Below are 23,526 nucleotides of genomic sequence, written 5' to 3'. Positions count from 1 at the left end.
AAAAAACGCAGGGAAATACGCAATGTGTGAACGCAGCCTTAGTCTAAATGGGAAGAGGGGCTGGGAGATATTTCTTTGGAACAATGGAGAGAAGTCCTTGAACTAATCCCAAAGTTATCTGCTTGTGAATCCTAAAGATTATCACAAATATATCTTGTCCACAGGGTGTATAGAACCCCAAGCTTCCATTTCAAAATAGGGCAATGTGCGTTTTGGCAAAGACCTAGGTGTGGTAGAGAGAATGGTCACTTAATGCATATGATGTGTGAATGCGTTTCCATACAAGCCTTTTGAAAGGGAGTATTGGATCTTCTGGAGAGAGTATTTGGGGTGAGAATGGAACCAGAGCCCAGAAGATGTATACTGGGTCTTCTGGGGGAAAATATAGACGTAGAATTTCCAATAGCTATTCGCATCTCGAGGATTTTTTTTAAGGCACGTAAACTGCTGTCATATCATTGGCTAGATCTAAACCATCCAACCTTAACCCGGCGGCTCTGATGAGCGTTGTCGTCAGTATCCGGCGACTGTGAATAGCAGGAACTTTACTGCTATTCTCAGATGCCAGAGTCAGATGAGGAACGATTTACTATGACGGAGCTGCGTGGGAACATTTTTGCTAATAAATTGGTGAACGAAGGACAGTCTCTTGTGTTTATTTCTCTCTTTATATGTTTTTAATATATCCATTTCTGGACTACATTGAATTCGTTGGACTATGACGGAGCTGCATTGGGTTTTTTTTTCAATAAATTGGTGAACCAGGGATAGTATGGGGAAGTCGTTATTCAAATAAAGTATTTTTTGGTATGTGTGTTTTTTTTTTTTTATTACTAGGTTAGTAATGGAAGTGTCTGATTTTTCACAAATCACAGCTGACATCAATCCCAATACCATTACACCATTTGCCAACGCACCAGGGCAAATTGGGAAGAGCCGGACAAAGCACCCGAATTGGTGCATCTAATGTGATGCCCCACTTCTGGGACGGCTGTCTGCTGGTATTTTTAGCCTGGGAAGGGCCCTGCTGTCTGCTTTACCATTGATGATTATCAAAAACAGGGGGGACCACATGTAATTTTTTACATGTACACTAAACTAGACACGCAAAGCACTAATTATATATCTATCTAGCTTGGTATCTATTCTATCATCTATTTACCTCCTATATATCAATCTATCTATATCTTTGCACATCTTTAACACCTAAACATCTGTCATTTCTATTGTACATTTTATTCCAGTACGTATCACACGGACGACACACATGGATACAGATAACACCGGTACTTATTTTTCCAGTACCGATGTTATCAGAACGTGTGAAGGAAGCCTAATAGACACATATGATGTTGTAAGTTTGGCTCGGGAGACACTCTGACGCTGGTTTTGACATTTGCAGTCTATATACGGACTGTGAAATATGCTCATGTGAATTCAGGCTTACTGGTAGTTTTTAGTTTTAGAAATAACTGGTTCCCCCATTATATCTATGAGAACATTTTATCTATAACGCATCCTTTCCCAGCCTCCGAAGAAAAGTAAAATGATAAGAATTTGGAGGTATGAACAACAAAGGACATTTTTATTGTGAGACAGATATGGCGCATGGTGCTTGGGATACGGTACAAAGGTAAAACACGTTTGTCTTTATAAAAAGTCTACAAAACTTTTACAAATCCTGCATTTTATAGATGTTTGTTTTACATTCAATGTCACAATATAATTACAGTAGGTAGATTGATCATTTTCAGTGCACATCTCATTTTACTTTTTTTTTTAATCTATTAAATATATATAAAGTAAATTGAAAACCCGACATTTCTTACCTCCAAACCATTGCCACAATAGATTACACAGCTGAGTTTTGAAATCATCTGATTGGAATTGGTGCATCGATTGGGGAAAAGAAAAGCAAAAACTGCAGTATACAGCCTGGCTCAGAACAGATGGGAAAACCTGTTTGGAACGGAAGAGTACATTTAGGCCATGTTCACATTCAGTATTTGGTGAGTTTTTTACCTCAGTATTTGTAAGCTAAAACCAGGAGTGGAACAATCAGAGGAAAAGTATAATAGAAACACGTCACCACTTCTGTATATTTCACCCACTCCTGGTTTTGGCTTATAAATACTGAGGTAAAAAAAATTACCAAATGCTAAGGCTATATGCACAGAGTGTGTTTTTGGTGCATTTTCACTGCATTTTTTCCCGGCGGAAATGAGCCAAAAATGCTAGGTAATCTGTGTGCCAGCTAATGCAATGACAATCCTGAAGTGCTGTGCACATGATCAGGAATTTTCCTGTCAGGATTTTCATTGCGTTTAAATCTGCAGCATGTCAATTCTTTGCGCGTTTATGCAACTTTTTTCACCCATTGACTTCAATTGAGTCAGTCAATCTGCTGCAAAAATGCAGGTATACAAATATTTGCGTATTTGCTGCAGATGTTAGCTGCGTATTTGACTTGACTCAATTAAAGTCAATGAGTCATAAACGCACAGAATTGCCGGTGTCTGTGCGCAGTGTGAAAAAAAAGTTAAAATAAGTCGATATTAAAATAAAAACACCTTATATTCACCTGTTCGCCGTAATCCCAAGTGTCCCACAGCGATCCGATCACCTGGCAGCACTCTATACACTGCCGGGAGCACGATCACTGAGCTGCCAAGACTGAGGTCACTTGAGCTCAATCAGCTGAGAGCTCCGGTGACCTCACTTACAGCACCAGTGCAACTCAAGTGACCTCAGTCCCAGCAGCTCAGTGCTATACACAGACAGGAGTGATTACACTTCTGTCAGTGTATAGAGTGCTGTCCTCTACAACAGTCACACTAGTGACTGGTGGTGTGACTGCTGTAGAAGTGACCCAGATCGTCGTGGGACACTGGATGTGTGTGGGGGATATGGTTGTTTTTTATTTTTGGTTTCTTACAAGAGACAAGGGCATCGGGGATTAGGCATTAGGTGAGTGTACAGTGTTTTTTATTTTTAAATAAATGATTAAAACCATGTGGAATTTTATTTAAAATAAAAGACTTTATTCTGGCCGTGTCTTTATTTAAAAAACTTTACTATGGGGTTAGTAATGGGGCATCTTATAGACGCCCTTCATAACTAACCTGGGCTTCATGTCAGCTGCTAATACAAGGCTGACATGAACCCCAACCCTATTACCCCACTTGCCACCGCACCAGGACAAGTGGGAACAGCGGAGGCTAAGAGCCAGATTTAGCGCATCTTATGGATGCGCCAGTTCTGGGGCCACTGAGAGCTGATATTATTAGCCACAGAGGGGGCCAGGATCCATAACCCCTTCTCTGGCTATTAATATCAACCTGCAGCTGTCTGCCTAGCCTTTGCTGGTTATATTTTATATGTCAATTTTTTTCTGGGGTCCCCCTGTAATTTAGCCAGTAAAGGCTAAGCAAACAGCTGTGGGCTGTTATTAATAGCCAGGGAACATTTTTGGCTAATGGCCCCTTTCCCGGCTTTCCCCCCAGTGGTTGGCTTTCCCTCTGCTGGTTATGAAAATGACACAGTAGCCCACGCCATTTTTTTAAATTTTAGGCTATGTACCTACGATCCGGATGTATCAGCGCTTTGGAAGCAGCATATTTTTGCTGCGTTCTATTGAACGCAGGTAAATTCGCATGTGTTCACTGAACCATGCAGATTTACCACATTGAATACATTCTAGTGGTCAAATTTCTGTTGCGGAGACTAGCGACTCCGCAAGAGAAATTGACTAGCTGCAGTCATGAAAGACGCCTCGCATGTCAGTGTCCGCGGGTGATCCGCAGCCTCAGACACAAGCATAGTGGACATGGGATTTCTAGAAATGCTATACTATAACATCTAACTGCTGCAGGATTGACGCTGCATAAGCATGCAGCATCAAACCCGCAGCATTTCCGGATTATGGGCACATACCAAAACTCACCGGCAGCATGTAAATTTCTGTAGCGGAGACGCTAGTCTTCGTTGCAGATTTTGACCGATTGAAATGTCATTGTGGTGGATCCGTATGTACTGACAAAATAAGTGCGGCATTAGAACACAGGATTTTGGACGCAGCGAAAATACGCTGCGTCCAAAGGACTGCTGGTTGCTGATCGTGGGGACGCAGCCACTAACCAAACAGCTGTGAGTTGTTATTAATAGCCAGGGAACATGTTGGCTTAATGGCCTTTTCCTAGGCTAAAAATAGCAGCTCTCAGCTGCCCCAGAAATGGCATGAATGTGAATTAGGGCTAATGGGATTAGGTGTCGCTGACATCAAGCCCTTTGTTTAGTGATGAAGAGGTGTCAACCATACACCGCGGTGACCTCATTTACTGCATCAGTGTTGCATGGGAAAATTTCCACGCAGTACCGGTGACGTAAAGTGAGGTCCCGGAGCTCTCAGCTGATGAACTCAGTCCCGGCAGCGCAACGATGTACACTGCCGGGAGCAATCGCACTTCCGTCAGTGTATTGCCGGCTGCCGGGTGGTCAGGTCACCGTGGGACATCGGGAGGAAGGCGGACAGGTGAGAATGGAAGGTGTTTTTTTTAATATATATATATATATATATATATATATATATATATATACAGTACAGACCAAAAGTTTGGACACACCTTCTCATTTAAAGATTTTTCTGTATTTTCATGACTTTGAAAATTGTACATTCACACTGAAGGCATCAAAACTATGAATTACCACATGTGGAATTATATACTTAACAAAAAAGTGTGAAACAACTGAAAATATGTCTTATATTCTAGGTTCTTCAAAGTAGCCACCTTTTGCTTTGATGACGGCTTTGCACATTCTTGGCATTCTCTTGATGAGCTTCAAGAGGTAGTCACCGGAAATGGTCTTCCAACAATCTTGAAGGAGTTCCCAGAGAAGCTTAGCACTTGTTGGCCCTTTTGCCTTCACTCTGCGGTCCAGCTCACCCCAAACCATCTCGATAGGGTTCAGGTCTGGTGACTGTGGAGGCCAGGTCATCTGGCGTAGCCCCCCATCACTCTCCTTCTTGGTAAAATAGCCCTTACACAGCCTGGAGGTGTGTTTGGGGTCATTGTCCTGTTGAAAAATAAATGATGGTCCAACTAAACGCAAACCGGATGGAATAGCATGCCTCTGCAAGATGCTGTGGTAGCCATGCTGGTTCAGTATGCCTTCAATTTTGAATAAATCCACAACAGTGTCACCAGCAAAGCACCCCCACACCATCACACCTCCTCCTCCATGCTTCACGGTGGGAACCAGGCATGTAGAGTCCATCCGTTCACCTTTTCTGCGTCGCACAAAGACACGGTGGTGGGAACCAAAGATCTCAAATTTGGACTCATCAGACCAAAGCACAGATTTCCACTGGTCTAATGTCCATTCCTTGTGTTCTTTAGCCCAAACAAGTCTCTTCTGCTTGTTGCCTGTCCTTAGTAGTGGTTTCCTAGCAGCTATTTTACCATGAAGGCCTGCTGCACAAAGTCTCCTCTTAACAGTTGTTGAAGAGATGTGTCTGCTGCTAGAACTCTGTGTGGCATTGACCTGGTCTCTAATCTGAGCTGCTGTTAACCTGCGATTTCTGAGGCTGGTGACTCTGATAAACTTATCCTCAGAAGCAGAGGTGACTCTTGGTCTTCCTTTCCTGGGGCGGTCCTCATGTGAGCCAGTTTCTTTGTAGCGCTTGATGGTTTTTGCAACTGCACTTGGGGACACTTTCAAAGTTTGCCCAATTTTTCGCACTGACTGACCTTCATTTCTTAAAGTAATGATGGCCACTCGTTTTTCTTTATTTAGCTCCTTTTTTCTTGCCATAATACAAATTCTAACAGTCTATTCAGTAGGACTATCAGCTGTGCATCCACCAGACTTCTGCACAACACAACTGATGGTCCCAACCCCATTTATAAGGCAAGAAATCCCACTTATGAAACCTGACAGGGCACACCTGTGAAGTGAAAACCATTTCCGGTGACTACCTCTTGAAGCTCATCGAGAGAATGCCAAGAGTGTGCAAAGCAGTCATCAAAGCAAAAGGTGGCTACTTTGAAGAACCTAGAATATAAGACATATTTTCAGTTGTTTCACACTTTTTTGTTAAGTATATAATTCCACATGTGTTAATTCATAGTTTTGATGCCTTCAGTGTGAATGTACAATTTTCATAGTCATGAAAATACAGAAAAATCTTTAAATGAGAAGGTGTGTCCAAACTTTTGGTCTGTACTGTATATATATATATATATATATATATATATATATATAACACCGCACTAAGGCAGCCGTTGGATGATAAGAGGAGTAGTCTTCCCTGGCCCGGGTACCCTTCTTTGTGCTGTTTTGCGGCGTATTTGACTCATTGACTTGAATTGAGTCAGTCAAATACGCAGCAAACATCCGCAACAAATCCGTAAATATATTTATACCTGCGTTTTTGCTGCTCAATTGACAGACTCAATTCAAGTCTATGGGTGAAAAACGCTGCAGAAATGCACAAAGAATTGAAATGCTGCAGATTTAAACACAATGACAATCCTGACAGGAAAATTCCTGATCATGTGCACAGCAGATCAGAATAGTCATTGCATTAGCTGGCACACGGATTACCTAGCGTTTTTGGTGCATTTCTGCGAGGAAAAAATGCCTTAAAGTTCAACATGCAGCAGAACGTCTGCTCTCTATAGAGGTGTATGAGCAGCAACTGTCATCTAATACCTCAGACAGCTGAAAGAAAAAAACAAACAACAAACATGAGTTTTTGTTCATTAGTGGCAAAGAATAAAACGGAAATATGGAAAAACAAATGTTGTTCGTGTCGCAATTTTTCAAAACCCGCAACTTTTTTAATTATTGGTCTATGGGGCTGTCTGAGGACTTATTTTTTGCACCCTGAGCTGACATTTTTATTGATACTATTTTGGGGTAGATAAAATGTTTTGATAACCTCTTATAGCAATTTTATGCAGTGTTGAGGCGGACGAAAAACCATAATTCTGGCATTTAAATTTGTTTTCTCATTACGCGACTTACCAAAAGGGTTAATTAATTTTATATTTTGATAGTTTGGACTTTTACAGGCATACTGATATGAGATATCATTTTTTTAGTTCTTTATTTTTAATACAGCAAAATTGGGGTGATTAGAACTTTATATATTTTTTAAAAAACTTTTTTTTTTTACTTTTCACTGTATTTGTTTGGTCTCCTTGGGGGACTTGAATCTGTGATAATCTGATGGCTTGTGCTATGTACAGCAATGCCGCAGTGTTGCTGCATATATCAGAAATTACGGTCTCCTGTGAACACCAGCCAGAAGCTGGCACTCACAGGAGTACAATCATGACAGGCACGTGGGTCTTCAGCAGACCCCCAGCCATCATGGCAACACATCCTCGCTCTGCAATCACATCACATGGCACCGATGGCAGCACGGAATGACACGTCTCCCTACTGCTGCTTTGTAAATGGCATTAACAGGGCCATTTACTGGTTAACAGTCCTGGGTGGAGCTCTGCTGCACATGTGGCTGTTAGAGATAGATGATGGCTAAATATTATAGCCATCATCTGCTGGGAGAGATGCAGGCTCAGATCCTGAGCCCGCATCAAAGTCACGGAGCAGGCATTTGACTTAAAGGGGTTTTCCCACGAAGGAAAGTTAATTTTAATGAATAGATCTTGAATAATAATAACTTCCACAATTGGATGTGTTTAAATAAAATGTTCCTGCGCTGAGATAATCTTATAAATGTTCCCCTGTGTAATGGTTGTGTCTGACCGTGTACTGAACACGATCTGATCACACCACAGCTCCTGGGCAGGGGAGGAAGCAAAAGAGTATACAGACAGGACAGCATGGGATTGCAGCTGATTCTTTTTGTGAGGTAAAACATTTTCCTGCCTGTTTTTAAACAATGTTTTACTTCAAAGAAAGAATAAGCTGCAATCCCTGGCTGAAATGTCTGTATACTTTTTTGCTTCCTCCCCTGCCCAGGAGATGTGGTATGATCAGACCATGTCCTGTACGGTCAGACACAGCCATTACACACGGGAACATTTATAAGATTATCTCAGCACAGGAACATTTTATTTAAATACATTCAATTGTGGAAGCTAGTATTATTCAAAGAGCTATAAAATTAACTTTTGTTCGTGGGAAAACCCTTTAACCATATGTCAGAAACAAGTTAAGTGTTACCTCAATAACCTCAATAAAATGCTATTACTTACTATATGTTGCTAGATTTGTTTGATTTAAGTCATCATTAGGCTAGTGACATACTGGAGCGTTAGTCAATGATTTATCGTCACCAAGAACACACACTTACGTTAAGGAAAGCATCCCCATGATAGGAACCTTGACACAAAGTAAGCAACTGGATGTAGTTCTCTGCAACCCGGTCAAACAGCTTACTTTGGCATTCTGCATTAGGCTACAAAAAAATAATAATCACACACTACAAGCTAATCATGCCAACAAATATGATAACTTTTTTTTTTTTTCTTCACAACAGTTTTCATAAAAAGTTAAGAGTTGTCTGGTACTTTTTATTGATGGCCCATCCCAAGGCCACGTTCACACGTTCAGCATCTGGTCAGTTTTTTTACCTCAGTATTTTTAAAGCCAAAGCCAGGAGTGGAGCAATCACAAAAAAAAGTATAATAGAAACACGTCACCACTTCTGTATTTATCAACCACTCCTGGTTTTGGCTTTCAAATGCTGTTGTAAAATACTGACCAAATACTGAACGTGTGAACATTGCCTTCGGATAGATCAGCCTTTCCCAAACTCCAGTCCTCATGGCCTCCAACACATTATGTTTTCAGGATTTCTTTAGTATTGCACAAGTGATGGAATTGTTATTAAGGCATCATCTGAAATTGTCACAGGTGCTCTCATGTGGGCCATACTAAGGAAATCCTGAAAGCATGATCTGTTGGGGGCCGGGGAGGAGTTTGGGAAACACTGGGATAGATTATCAATATCTGATTGGTTGGGGGTGCGACAGCCGGCACCCACCCTGCCCAGCTGTTCTCAGTGCCTGCATAGACTAGATTTGCTCATTTGAGGAGTGGAACCACACAGCTGCATCAACTGCATAGTGACTATAGTGGGGTACTGCAGAACCACCCCTAATCCAATGAATAGGTGTAGATGTGCAGAAAATACAAGTATGGAAGAAAATACTAAAATAGGAAAAATCACATGTACAATGGCAGATTCATGCTACTTATATTATTTATAACTTATTTGCTTTGTAACCTGTAAATCTGATTTTCAAACCTTACTATGTATCTGTGTAGAAAAATCCACCAATAGCAGTCCAGAAGGATCTTCTGGAAGACGGCAGTACGAAGAATTCGATGCAGTTCCTTGGTGGAGCAAATCTGGTGATAGGAAGGCCAATAACATGCTTAAAATTCATTTCTAGTTTCCCCAAACAATTAACAACAGATTAGCCTAGGTTCACGCTGTTCTGAGTTCTTTTTTTCCGCTGTTTTACAGAAACAGAAAAATGGAATTAATGATGGAAACAGATTTGTGACATGACCCAACAACGCTAGATGGACGCTATTGACTATAATGGGTTCAATGTGGCTTCAGTTATTGTGTCCTACACCTCTGGCAGCAGCTTGTGTCCCCTTTAAACAAAAGGGTTGGGCATTTAAATTCCAGTGATCCTTCTCTCCCCTACATGTCAGACAGTTGGCCAGTCTTGTTGAAATCTATGGGTTTGACAGGCTTTCATCTAACAGATAGGCCTTATTGCAGGGCAGAGAGGCTGGACTGAACTAACTGTATACAAGCACTTGCTGGGTATGGTATGGCACTGTATAGGGAAATCTGATATACAGCAGTACTGAATATAGTATGATATGCACACTTACCTTTGCCCCAGTATTCTTATGGGCTGATACCACTTTTTCAATAATGGTACGTGGTGATATATCATGTGGCAAAGGCAAAGGGCCACAATGTGAAAATCCTGGAAACTGGTATAATTCAACTAGTTTGGGTTTAATTTCCTAATAAACATATTAAAGATATATATTAGTGAATTATCATCAAAACTTTTTATTTTGTGAATTCCTGTTTAGGTAGTGATCCACATACAATTAAATTATGTTTTATCACTTATCCACAGAGCAAAGTATTATAGAGTGCATTCGCCGGCACTCTGTGGCCTTTCCCTGCACATGCGCACTACAGTGCTTTGTTCTGCTCTCGGCAGCACAGAGAAGTGCGCCTGCGCAGGAGCGTTATGGAGGAGCTGTGTGGATGATGTAGGCTGCGTCATCCACATGAAAAACGGAAGGAGGACGGCATCGCAACAAGAAAGGATGCGCCGGATCAAGGCCAGAGATGCCCATCAGACCTGATAGGCGAGTATAATTAAAGCTATTTTTTTGCCTTGCAGAGCTGATTGGCTACATATTCAGTATATATACAGTATTCTAGAATGCTGTATATAAGGGCGTAAAGGTGCTGGTCCTACTTTATATGGGGAAAACCTGGTGACAAGTTCCCTTTAAAAGAGAGCACTACAATGATTTTGTTTATTTTGCCATCTATTAGCACATAGCAAAGTGTATACAGAGAGTGTATTGCAATACTCACCGGTTGCTGTCTTCTGTTGCTTCCAGCGACGCTCCGGTGCGCTCCAGGGTCACGTGACCACATCTATGACCTGTCGAATCACACAGTGTCTCCTGAGTGGAGCAGAGGACACTTTTTAAAGAGGACCTGTCAGCACAATTTTGCATGTTAAAGTAAAGGCATGGCAATAATGGCGCTTTATGCAAATTAAATAGATACCTTTAGAGATGAAATCCACATGTAGTATCTGCCTGTTTGAAAGTTTGTGCCAACGCAGCCCTCGCCTTGGGTGGTGCTTGAGCAGTTTGATCTCCCTGAAGTCTTCAATAAAATGGTGCCAGTGGCCATTCTCCCAGAGGCCATCATTGAGCCGAGGTCTCAATCTGTGAATGTGCCACCTCCAGTGCCATTTTATTGAAGACTGCTGGGAGATCAATCTGTGCAAGCGTCGCACACGGCAAGGATGGGGCCAGAGCAAACTTTCAAACAGGAGGCAGATGCAGACACCAGAGGCAGATGGAGTGACGCAAGAAGGAGCCAAAGACCCTACTCACAGTCCCGCCCCAGTGCAGCAAAAGTGCATTACACCAAAACTTCAAAAGCTGATTACAGAAAAACCACCATGCGGATTTCTACACTAAAGGTATCTATGTAATCTGTATAACAGCGCCATTATGGCCATGCCTTTACGTTAACATGCAAAATAGTGCTGCCAGGTTCTCTTTAAATTTTATCAATGTAAATTTGAGATTCCAAACAAGGCACGCTAGCCCCGTTCTGAGTCTCAAGGACTTGCATACAGACAGTAACTGCCGCTCCGCACAGAAGACACTCAGTGATCTGGGACGTTAGAAATTTGGTCACATGACGCCAGAGGAGACCAGAGTACCGTAGAAAATGGTCGAGGATGGCAAGCGATGAGTATTGCAATACATTCTCTGCATTCACGTTACTATCTGCTAATAGATGAGAAAATGCAAATAAAATCACAGGAATACTTTTTTTCCTTCAAGAATCATTTCTGTGCATTGACATTTCTGTGCTCTTTTATTATGTATGGTAATATACGGTATACAAATGAACATGGGGTGCAGAGTTTCCCTTTTTTTAACTTGTGAACTGGTGCTTTAAGTGACCTGACAGTTTCTTTACATGTAAAGTTGGGGTCCCAGTTTTTCATTTTGACTCAGGAAGTTCATGTGACACCTATGGTGATAAACATGGGATAATAACTCATAAACAGTTATAGGCTATGTGCACACAACTTTATCTTTCCGGTGGCAGAGCTACTAAGTCTTTCTAGGCAAAACCTCTTCAGGAAAAAGAAAGTGATCTTTTTCTGGAAGTAATTTTGCAATTTATTTTCGAGATGGCTCTGCCACCGGCATCTTTTCTCTTCATATTACACTATAGCTGCGTGCAGTTTCCTGGCAGAATCCGCCTGAAGGATGCTCATCTTACGACTATTAACTGCTTGACAGTTTCAGCACCCTGAAGTGGTTAAAAGAAGTAACAAGACAGAACATGTGCACAGCAATGCCGTTTTTACACTGCTGTGCACAATGTTCTTTTTTTTTTTTGCGACGCTTTTTCATGCGACTTCCAGGCGGAATCCCCCTCAAAAAGACATTGTATGCACATACCCAAATGCATCGTGAATGTTTTATGGATTTTTCTTACTTTCTTGGTTCTTTCTTGTGCTTTTGGACATTTTGCATAGTCTGTTTTTGTCATAAATATCGGGTATCTGCATGTGAATTTCTCCACCTCTTTCTCATTACATTCTGTAAATCACATAAATACAAATGAAATTATTAGAGAGATGTATCACTTATCTAGAAAAGTTCATGTTCAATATTGAATTTTGTTTATTTTTAGAACCAGCGAGAACAGGAACAAATTAAAGCACCACTTCAGTGGGGGGTTTTCCGCACTGGAGTGGTGCTTCTAATCTAAGGTCCCTGCCCGTAGTCTTACCAGCCACTGTCTTCACCTGCTATCAGCATCGCTCCGGTCCCACAGCACCATCTTGTTACCGCAACTTCTGACTGGCTGGACTTCAGAAGTAACGGTTAAAAGCTCTCAATGCAAGTCTATGGGAGCCAGAACAAGGATCTCTTAGACTTGCATTAAAAAGGGACCTCTGGCCCGCCCAGCAAACAACTGGAGAGATCCGGCAGGTCACAAACTGCTGAAGTCCGACCAGAGCAGCAGCAATAGAAGGTGAAGATGGTGGTGGATAAGTATAAGACTAAGGCCAGAGACCTTAGATTAGAAGCACCACTCCAGTGCTGCAATAAAAAATGCTGGAGTGGTGCTTTAACTCTGATCTGAATGTGATATTGACTGCTGTACACAAAGAGGATTTTTTCACACCACTGTATATATGTATATATATTTAATTTTGTATAAAATATAATTATATATAATATTATTATATAATATTTCAATTAGTAGCGTGTGAACTAATATCTGAAAACAAAATTTACAAAAGCCAGTGAATGCCACCAAATTCAGTGTGGGGTGAGTTCTTCCACAATGCACACCCAAAGTACCTTTACTCTTTTTGCTTTGTTCCATAGGATTAAGCCACAGTGTAAAACATCCAGCATTGGATAATGTCTGGTATGTCTCTGGAGATTCAATCACCTAGATTAAGCAAATGATGGGAAATATTAACTAAGATGTGATGCTTGACACACAACTGAGCTTTAAACGACTTTCTAATGGCTTTTCTAGTAAATTTATTATCTTTATAAGGTAGACAAGTGCTGTTTTTTGCAATTATGCACATGAATTAATATGGAATAAATATTTGTTTAAATGGTTATACCCACAATCATGTTATTTTTCACAAAGCGCAGTAAATGCATACTTATTGCTAATATACAGACTAAGACCAACATAACTTTTCTTTTTTACCATTGTGTATTTATTTTAATCTCTATCTAACACGCTGTGCATCCAGATTCATGTAGCTGAATGGGCAGTCCTAGTCTTACACTGTTATAACTACATTTCCCAGTAGCACTTTCTTCTGCTCAGTGCTGCAGACCTCTACCTCCTCCTATGCTCTTGACTAACCCCAATCTAAATTATCATCAAGATAAGTGTATAATACACCTTATGCTCCTGAGCGCTGTATGGCCTTATACAGAACCCTGACTGAACTATTTTATCTTCTATCATTTACATCAGTATACAGTGGCTGACTCTAATGCGCTGAATGGAGCTTGCAGCTTACTAGGCGGAGCAGAGTTGAGATGTGTTTTTTACCTGCTGCTGACAAAACAGTGACGTGAAATGGTTATGCACACTCTGTTGATGCATATGGCAGAAGATAGTCCACTGTCATATGCATCAACAGAGCAGGATTTGTAGTTTCACATCCTTGATCAGTCAGCAGTGGCCAAAAAACAGACACACTTCACCACGGCACTTCCTTGTAATTACAAGCTCCACGGTGCAGGAAAGATGAGCTCTGAGAGGAACCATATAACAAGGATGTAAAAACCCATAGACACTAATGCAAAAGATAACATTAGGCAGGCAGGGTACCAACAGAGACAGACAGTCCATAGAGGCATAGAGTATATAATAAACGTAGGATACACTTTGTCATTGTTGGAGGCAGAGCAGAGCTGTGATGGCTATGAGAGATACTTCACTGTATATGGTTGACCATGAGCACTAGAACTACAGCAAGATGGTTCCAATGGCAACTGGAGTGTAACTAGAGCCTGTTTGGGGCATTCTGTGGGGGAGATATGTGTAAAACAAGGAAGATTTTAAAATTACATTAGTAACTATTACATACAATATTTTAAAACCATATTGTAATTTTGGGGGTATCTTCTTTAAAAAAAACAACTGTAGAAAAAAGCTTACTACCTGTGTAGTGGTGAAATCAACTAAAGCAGGGTTCCCCAACTCCAGTCCTCAAGGCCCACCAACAGGTCATGTTTTCAGGATTTCCTTAGTATTGCTCAGGTGATAATTCCATCACCTGCACAGGCAATAATTCCATCACCTGTGTAATAGGAAGGAAATCCTGAAAACATGACCTGTTGGTGGGCCTTGAGGACCGGAGTTGGGGAACACTGAACTAAAGGATAACCTGATGGTAGTAGGATACTACTCATTCATATCTTACATTCACTACCATAAACATAGCATAAATGTAGCTAACTTACCGCAAAAGCACTTAAATCATTATTTATAGCAGTGGAGGGGATGGAGGGCAGTGTGATTGTGCTAGATAGATTATATGAATGGTATCGCTTAGAATCGCTCGTCCTATTTGAATCCTGGAGGTGTTCAATCACATAAAATATTTTTATTTTTGTCATCTTTTGCTTGATTTGCCTTTATTCACCTGATATTGTCACATATTAATGTAAGACTGAATATGTTATATTTGGCTGAAATTCACACGATTTTGTAATGTTAAATTGTTTTATTGATTTTTTTATTTGGATTTCTGATGATTAATTTTATTATTGAACAACTATAGGGCTGTTTGTCAATCCAAAAGATGAATAAACTTGAAACTCGATTATTTAAGAAAGTAAAAGTGAGGTTTTGTCTTGCTTAAAAAAATATCTGTGTGCAAAATTATTGGGCAACTATTAGTGTGCAGAATTCTTATACAACACATATATTTTCGCATCTCAATTGTTTAATTTCATCTGTTAAAGGGAATCTGTCACCAGAAAAAATGCTATTAACCTGCAGATATGGGGTTACTCTGCAGGTTAATAGCATTACTAACCTGCCCGTTGCCTGCAGTGTTTGGCTAATTGCAGGCACCGGGCAGGTCAGCACTGCTATTAGCCTGCAGACTAACCCCATATCTGCAGGATAATAGCATTTTATCAGGTGACAGGTTCTCTTTAAAGTGAGAATAATAAACAACTCAAAATGGACAAAAAATAATTTCTAACGTTTCTAAAAACAATACCAGTGACCACTATAGTCACCCTTCTTTTCAATACCAATAATAAGCTCCATCCAAGGCGTCTGTCAGTTTCTTAATTGGCTGATGATCAACTTTTTGGGTAGCACCAACCACAGCCTCACAGACACAGTTCAGAGGGGTGTACTGTTTTCCTTCACTGTAAATTTCCCATTTAAGAAGGGCCCACAAGTTCTCAATAGGGTTTAGGTCAGCTGAGGAAGGGACCATGTCATTATTATTTCATCTTTAAGGCCTTTATTGGCAGCCAAGCAGTACAGACTTTGATGCATTTGATGGAGCATGGTCTTGCATAAAAATCATGCTCTTCTTGAAAAACACAGACATTTTCTTGTACCAATGCTCGAAGAAAGTGTCTTCTAAAAACTGACAGTGGGTTTGGGAGTTGATTTTGAGTCCATGTTCAACTCAAAAATGTCCAACTAGCTGATCTTTAATAATACCAACCCATAGCAGTGTCCAACTCCACCTTCCTGGTTTCCCAATCAACGTGAAGGTCTGTGCCTATTACTGATCCAGCCACAGCCCATCCATCTGGTCCTGCAAGAATCACTCTCCTTATCAGTCCATAAAACCATTGAAAAATCTGTCTTCCGATATTTCTTGATCCAGTCTTGACATTTCAGCTTCTGTGTTTTGCGCAGTAGTGGTTGGTTTTCAGCCTTGCATACTTTGGACATGACTCTGAGCACAGAACACCTCGTACATCTGGGCATTCTGGGGAGGTTGCAGTTCTGGAATATGACGATACTGGAGGAGAATGGGTTTCTGGTCACTTCACATTTGATTCTTCTCAAGTCTTTGACAGTTATTCTTTTTTCATATGTCTTTTGCGACCCTGTTGACTATTTACAACAAAACTTTTGATAGTTCTGTGACCACACCCCAATAGCTTAGCAATTTCTAGTGTGCTGCATCCCTCTGCAAGACTTCTAACAATTTTTGACTTTTCAGAGATGGATAAATCTTTCTTTTGGCATTTTCCTGAGAAAAACAAGCTGCCTAATAACTCTGCACACCTTGATGAAGGGAGATGATAGCCATAGGCCACACCTGTTACACAAATACACATCACCTGTTCTGTTCATCTAATAAGTATTCAAGTTTATACAGCTTGGAGATGGCAAATTTGCATAACAATGATGATGTGGTCAAAATACTCACTTGCCTAATAATTCTGCACAGTGTATAAATAGCACTTACATTTACACAAGCATATATAACATGCGTACATAGACTTAACATACGGTATCAGTCAAAAGTTTGGACACACCTGTTCATGCTGTTGTTTTCCTTGTTCTTATTGGAATGTGCACATTGTATATTCAAATTCTAAGCAGCAAAACCAGGAAGGAACACATATGAAACAATGAGTAAAGAAATAAACGTGAGAAAAAAAAAAACAGAATATCTGTTAAACCTTAGATTTCGCAAAAATACACCCCTTATTTTCCACTAACCATTTTACAACCTTTGTCATTCTTTCAGGCAGCTTTATCAGGTAGTCACCTGGAATGTCTTCCAATTAGAGATGGGCAGATCAGGTAGAATTCAAGTTGGCCTGTTCGTGCAGATTTTCCCATTAAATTCGATTTGTGTAGAAGTTATTGTCTGCATATTGAATGTTCCTTATTATGCTCCGAGGTCTCTACAGACCCCAGAGCATAATAAACATAATATGTAAAAAATGCCTATACTCACCTTACAGCTTACCTCTCTAGCTCCTCGACGCATCTCCTGTCACCGCGAGTGCTTATTCCCCAGGTCTCTTCACCCTAGACTGGGACTTCCAGCTCTGATGAGGCCCGGGACAGTTCAGCGCGAGTGAGTGTAAGGTCATAAGGTCACAACGTTAAGAGGTTACGTTGTGCAGCGTGACCTTGTGCATGAAGGCACTGAAATGTCCTGGGCCGCATCAGAGCCGGAAGTCCTGACCTAACATAAAAAGGGCCATAAGCGGCATTAATAAGATGATGTGACAAGGAAGGGACGGGTGACAGTGAGGAGCGGAGGGACTGGAGAGGTGAGTATACGTGTTGTTTTTTTTAACCTTTTGATGACCCTTTAAAATCCAGAAAATGGCAGCCATCTTTCTAAATCCGAATGAAAGTGAATGTGGATTTTTGCGATATTCATGTAGAATTCAATTAGACTTGAAAGTATTTCCAGATGATCAAATAAATTCATGAAAGCCATTCCAGGTGACTACCTGATGTGTGCAGCTGTCATTAGAGAAAAAAGGGGGGGGGGTACTTTGAAGAATCTAAAGTTTAACACATTTTCTGGCTTGTTTCACACATTTCTTTATTCCTTGTTTCCATGTATGTTCTTTTGTGACTTTGCTGTCTTTAGTCTGAATCTACAATGTGCAAATTTCAATAGGAACATATTCAGTAATTTTTTCAGTGTATTATACAGGTTGTTTTGACTACAGGGATACTATATATGCCCATGTTATTTGATGATTTATGAAGTTTATTTTTAAAAAACTATTAAAAATTTGTAATTGAAATTATTTTTTTCATTATTTTTAGTAAATTTCTAGGGAAAAAAATCATTTTTATTTAACGCATATTTTAATATAGAGATGTACTGGAACACATACTGTAGTTGTATCACTACGTACCGTATAATATGAATGTAAAAAAAGACTAATACTACTTAGATTGATAGAGAAAATCCTCTTAGCAGCCTGTGGTTCGCTACTAAGCTCTCTGTCATGCTAGAGGTTGTGAGCTTAAATCCCAGGAAAGACTACACTTCAAGAAGAGCAAATAGTTAAAATAACTACCGTATACAGACAAATACTGCGCACAGCCCAATGCCAGGAGGCTGCTCACCCAAGGTCATGATTGACATACATGCAATGAGACTGGGACCCTTTCCTTAAAAGGCAGAAGAGTAGTAAACGTTGAACATTTTTTTCTAATTTTTCAGGCAGATAAGTGGGTGTCTGGATCCTGAGACTCCAACCGATTGCTCAAAAGTCTGATAAGTGGGAAGCAGTGGCGCATAGCTCCTTCTGAGCAAGCACACAAAGCAGAGTGCAAATTAAATAGAAAACCTTCACAAGGTGCACTCACTCAGTCAGGACCTGTGTGCTTCGAGCAGTGCACTTCTCAGAGGTCTTCTGAATGACAGGTGGGGGTGTCTGGACCTGGATCCCCACTAATCTGCTGGCAATTAAAGTGCCTGAAAAATAAATATAAATTCCCGTGGCTGCTTCTTCCAGCCCACTGCCCTGAGGTGACAGGTCTCTGCCTGCGTGCACATATAGGGAGAGACCAGTCACTCCAGAGCAGCAAACATGGGAGAAGCTGCCAGGGACCCGCCTGTGCGACTAGTCGCCTGTGCGACTCAGTCCCCGACAGATTTTAAAGTATGTTTTTCTCTGAAACGCTAAGATCATTTAGTTAGTGTCAGATACATACTGCCTGCAGATTGCGCAGCATGTGTTTGCTGTCAGGTTCCCTTTAAACTTAAATAAATAAATAATTTAAACCAGTGTATCTGACTGGTCTTGGAGAAATAGAAATTAATATTTTCCCACCTAGTAAGGCAAAATCAGTCATAATTAGCAATGGTGGTTGGACTAAAGACCAAATTATTTCTGTGGATACAGAACAGTTCATGCAGCAGTCAGGCTACTGGAATGGCTCATGATCTGAAGACACATCTTATGATGTGCCATTCCAGTAACCGGACTGCTGTAGCTAATCACAAGGCTAGGCAAAGTGACCAAAGGTTCCAGTCCTGACACAGACCATTGCAGCCGCCAGCGCTCAATTTATTGGAGTCACTAGGTATGGCTGATTTTGTTATTTTTAGTACATTAATTTTACCTGTAAAGTTTGTTTTTGCTTAGCCAAACAAACTCAGTATCCTTTGAGTTTGTCTTCATTGTGATCCACACAAAATTGTTATGAAAGAATAAAGGACAACATACTTAAAGAGATGGTCCACTCCATTATATAATGCCCACATCTATTTACATCTTTTAACCTAGTATTTTTGTAAATTCCTTCTGCTTCCATATGTGCCTGTGGGAGGCACTATCGCTGCTTGCTCAGTCCACATCACGTGACCCCGGCTGCAGCTGCCGCTGACGACACGTCAACTTCCGGATTTCTTGGATTCTCCCAGGCGTGACCCAGTCGCACGCATCCCCCCGATTGACTGGACTGTGGGTGGCGTTTCACCGAACGTCACAGCCTAGTATCCAGCACGCGTTTGCGGCCAATGAAAGCAGAGCAGAGAGGAAAAGTCCGCCTGGATAGTGGGCTGTGGCGTGCGGTGAAACATCACCCACAGCCCAGTCAATCAGGGGAATGTGTATGACTGGGTCACACCTGGGAGAATCCAGGAAATCTGGAATTTGGCATGACATCAGCTGCTGCATGCGGGGTCACGTGATGCGGACTGAGCGGTCAGTGATAGCGCCGCTCATAGGCACAAATGGAGGCAGAAGGAATTTACAAAAATACTTAGTTAAAAGGTGTAAATCGATGGGCGCATTATACAATGTAGTGGACCATCTCTTTAACCTTACCAGATCATCAGTGTCAAAATTGTTGAAGGGCTGCTCCAGATCTGCAATCTTTTGGGTTACTGATTCCACAGAGCCAACAAGGAAGGCTGACAAGTATGTTAAAGATAACAATTACTTTGGATCCTGGAATGTTTTTTTGCAACTACTTTTACTACATGTATGCTACCGACTGTGGAAACTATCATACTATTGCGCTCATGCCTCCTGCCAGTAAAATACAACTGAAGATCTTACAAAGATGGTTACAGCCTTACTTTGACAGAGGATTCAGAAAAGGTAGAGGAACAAAAGATGTGATTGCTAACATTAGATGGATAATGGAAAAGGCCAAAGAATACAACAAGGAAATCTATTTTTGCTTCATAAAGTACAGCAAAGCCTTCGACTGTGTTGATCACCAGAAACTTTGGAATACCATGAAGGATATGGGAGTGCCGAACCATCTGATCGGCCTCATTACGAACCTTTACATCGACCAAGAAGCAGCAGTATGAACAAAACATGGCAACACAGCATGGTTCAAAGTAGAGCGAGGCGTCAGACAAGCTTGCATCCGGTCACCATTTTTCTGCAATTTATATGTAGAAGCTATTTTGATGACTTGCCGTCAAAGAAGAAATCAAAATTGCTAGACGATTCATGAATAATCTTAAATATTCAGACTATACAACATTGATAGCAAAGTGTAGATGGAATGAAGGACTTATTACGTAGTGTCAAGATGAAAAGCTTGAACATGGGACTGCTACTCAATAAAAAGGAGACAAAGATAATGACCACTGCTAAGTACAACCAGGATACATTTGTGATGGACGGCGATGAACTGGAAGTTATAAAGGACTTCAACCTACTCTGATCAATGATCACTCAAGATGCAGCAACGACACTGGAAGTCAATCAGAGAACAGCTATGGGCAAATCAACAATGAAGTCACTGGACACGATCTTCAAATCGAGGAACATTTTACTGGCGATTAAGATATGGCTTGTACATAGTTTGGTATTTTCTTTGGAAACATACGGATGCGAAACCTGGACAATAAAGAAACAAGACAGAAGAATCGATGCCTTTGAAATGTGGTGATGAAAGAAGGATGCCATGGATGGCAAGAAGAACAAATAAACCAATTTTGGAACAAATCAAGCCAGACATGTCACTTGAAGCAAGGATCACCATGCTACGACTTGCCTACTTTGGACACATCATACAGTTATGGCCGAAAGTGTTGGCACCCTTGAAATGGTTCCAGAAAATGAAGTATTTCTCCCAGAAAATTATTGCAATTACAGGTTTCGTTATATACATGTTTATTTCCTTTGTGTGTTGTGGAACAACACAAAAAAACTGAGAAAAAAAGGCTAACTGGACATTATGGTCTATGGAACTGTTCCAATGTCCGTGTTTTTCTGCGGATCATGAGTTTGTGTAAAAATCACAGAGACAAGTCTGATTTGTTTCATGGTGTGATGGATGAAAAGTGGCAATACAAGTCTATGGGTGGGAGAAAATCACGGACAGTACACGGATGGCATCAGGGTGCCGTCTGTGATTAACATTGTAATTTATAGGAGAAGCTTTGTAATTTATTTATTTATCCAACACTGAAGAAAACACTGATGGTACAAATGGACACACTAACGAAATACTAATCAGATGAGCACCATTTTTTCACATACGTGTTTAAAGACGGACGTCTGAATGAGGCTTTAGAGGTGGATTCTGGCTATGTAACACGGCCAGCATCCGGCGTGTGTGGAACAGTCTCAGCTGCTGAGCCTGCACCAGACATGGGCTGTACATGTACGGCAGATGTCAGGAGGGGTTAGGATTCTTATAGGGGTATCCACCATGGACAAGCTAATCTTTTGGCTAGAATTGTCCACTTATAATAAGTTGATATAAGCGTCTGCTCCTGACGCGAGATCCATTGACTAACTGTAACCTGTAAGGTATCCATTGTTTAACCCCTTCCCACCACGGCCAATATCTGGTTTTGCATTTTCTTTTTTCCACCACTTCTTAAAAAGACCCATTACTTTTGTATTTTTCCGAAAACATAAACGTATGAGGGTTTGTTTTTTGCAGAACAAGTTGCACTTTTTAATGACACCATTCATTTTACTACATAGTGTACTGGAAACTGGGAAAATAATTCCAAGTGTGGTGAAATTTAAAAAAACAAAAAAACAAAAATGAAATTCTGACATTTTTGGGGAGGGAATTGTTTTTACTGCGTATATTGAGTGGTAAAAATGACCTTGCAATATGATTCTCCTCATTTTATTTTTAAGGACCCTGGGATTTTCCGTTTTTGCATTTTTGTTTCTTGCTCCCCTTGTTCCCAGAGCCATAGCGTTTTTATTTTTTGGTCAATATGGCCGTTTGAGGACTTATTTTTTGCGGGATGAGTTGTACTTTTGAACAACATTACTAGTTTTACCATATCATGTACGGGAAAACGGGAAAAAATTCAAGTGCGGTGAAATTGCAAAAAAAGTGCAATACCACAGATGTTTTTTTTATTTTTTTTACCACGTTCACTGAATGCTAAAACTGACCTGCCATTATTATTCTCCTGTCATTACAAGTTTGTAGACACCAAACATGTATAGGTTATTTTTTATTTAAGTGGTGAAAAAAAAATCCAAAGTTTGCTTAAAAAAATAAACAAATGGCACCATTTTCCAAGACGCGTAGCGTCTCCATTTTTTGAGATCTGGGGCCAGGCGAGGGCTTATTTTTTGCGTGCTGAGCTGAAGTTTTTATTGATACCATTTTGGGGTAGATCCGATGTTTTGATCGCCCATTATTGCATTTTATTGCAATGTTGCGGCGACCAAAAAACGTAATTCTGGCATTTAGAATTTTTTTCTCGTTACGCTGTTTGCCGATCGGATTAATTATTTTTTTATATTGATAGATCGGGTGATTCTTAACGCGGCGGTACCAGATATGTGTATGTGGTTTTTTTAATTATTATTTTATTTTGAATGGGGCGAAAGGGGGGTGATTTAAACTTTTTAAATTTTTTTTATATTTTTAAAAACATTTTTTTTACACTTTTTGTTGGCTTCTATTTTCTCCATCGGAGACTAGAAGCAGCAACTGTCCGATCGCCTCTGCTACATAGAGGTGATGAGCAGATCACCTCTATGTAGCAGAAATGCTCCTGTGACATGAGCGCCAACCACTAGGTGGCGCCCATAGCGATCAGTACATGACAACGACTGGGGTCTGCTGCAGACCCAGGGTTGTCATGCCCACCCATCAGTGACCCGTGTTCACGTGACAGGGTCACCGATGGGCGGGGTAAGTGACACGCTTCCAGCGCGGCGATGTTAAATGCCGCTGTCAGAGATTGACAGCGGCATTTAACTAGTTAACAGCCGCGGGTGGATCGCGATTCC

At 40.7% G+C, this 23,526-nt stretch overlaps 1 protein-coding gene across 2 annotated transcripts in view; it reads right to left on the bottom strand.

The window, feature by feature from the left end:
* The window catches only part of FAM227A (family with sequence similarity 227 member A), a 55,051-nt gene that overhangs the window by 18,741 nt on the left and 12,784 nt on the right, over window positions 1–23,526 (bottom strand). The window contains exons 3-9 of one of the 2 annotated variants that reach the window (XM_073642703.1): window positions 20,119–20,204; window positions 13,150–13,243; window positions 12,275–12,378; window positions 9,886–10,023; window positions 9,286–9,384; window positions 8,324–8,428; window positions 1,830–1,959 (exon numbers count right to left, since the gene is read on the bottom strand). In XM_073642703.1, the coding sequence (XP_073498804.1) occupies window positions 1,830–1,959; window positions 8,324–8,428; window positions 9,286–9,384; window positions 9,886–10,023; window positions 12,275–12,378; window positions 13,150–13,243; window positions 20,119–20,204 (756 nt within the window). The remainder of the gene's footprint in view (window positions 1–1,829; window positions 1,960–8,323; window positions 8,429–9,285; window positions 9,385–9,885; window positions 10,024–12,274; window positions 12,379–13,149; window positions 13,244–20,118; window positions 20,205–23,526) is intronic. The other variant, XM_073642704.1, reaches the window with a different exon arrangement.

Source organism: Phyllobates terribilis, unplaced genomic scaffold, assembly GCF_046119375.1.
Source record: "Phyllobates terribilis strain yellow unplaced genomic scaffold, ASM4611937v1 Scaffold_8__6_contigs__length_399053987, whole genome shotgun sequence".
NCBI lineage: Eukaryota > Metazoa > Chordata > Amphibia > Anura > Dendrobatidae > Phyllobates > Phyllobates terribilis.
The sequence above is the reverse complement of the archived record's forward strand: the minus strand, read 5'-3'. Positions and strand labels throughout refer to the sequence as shown.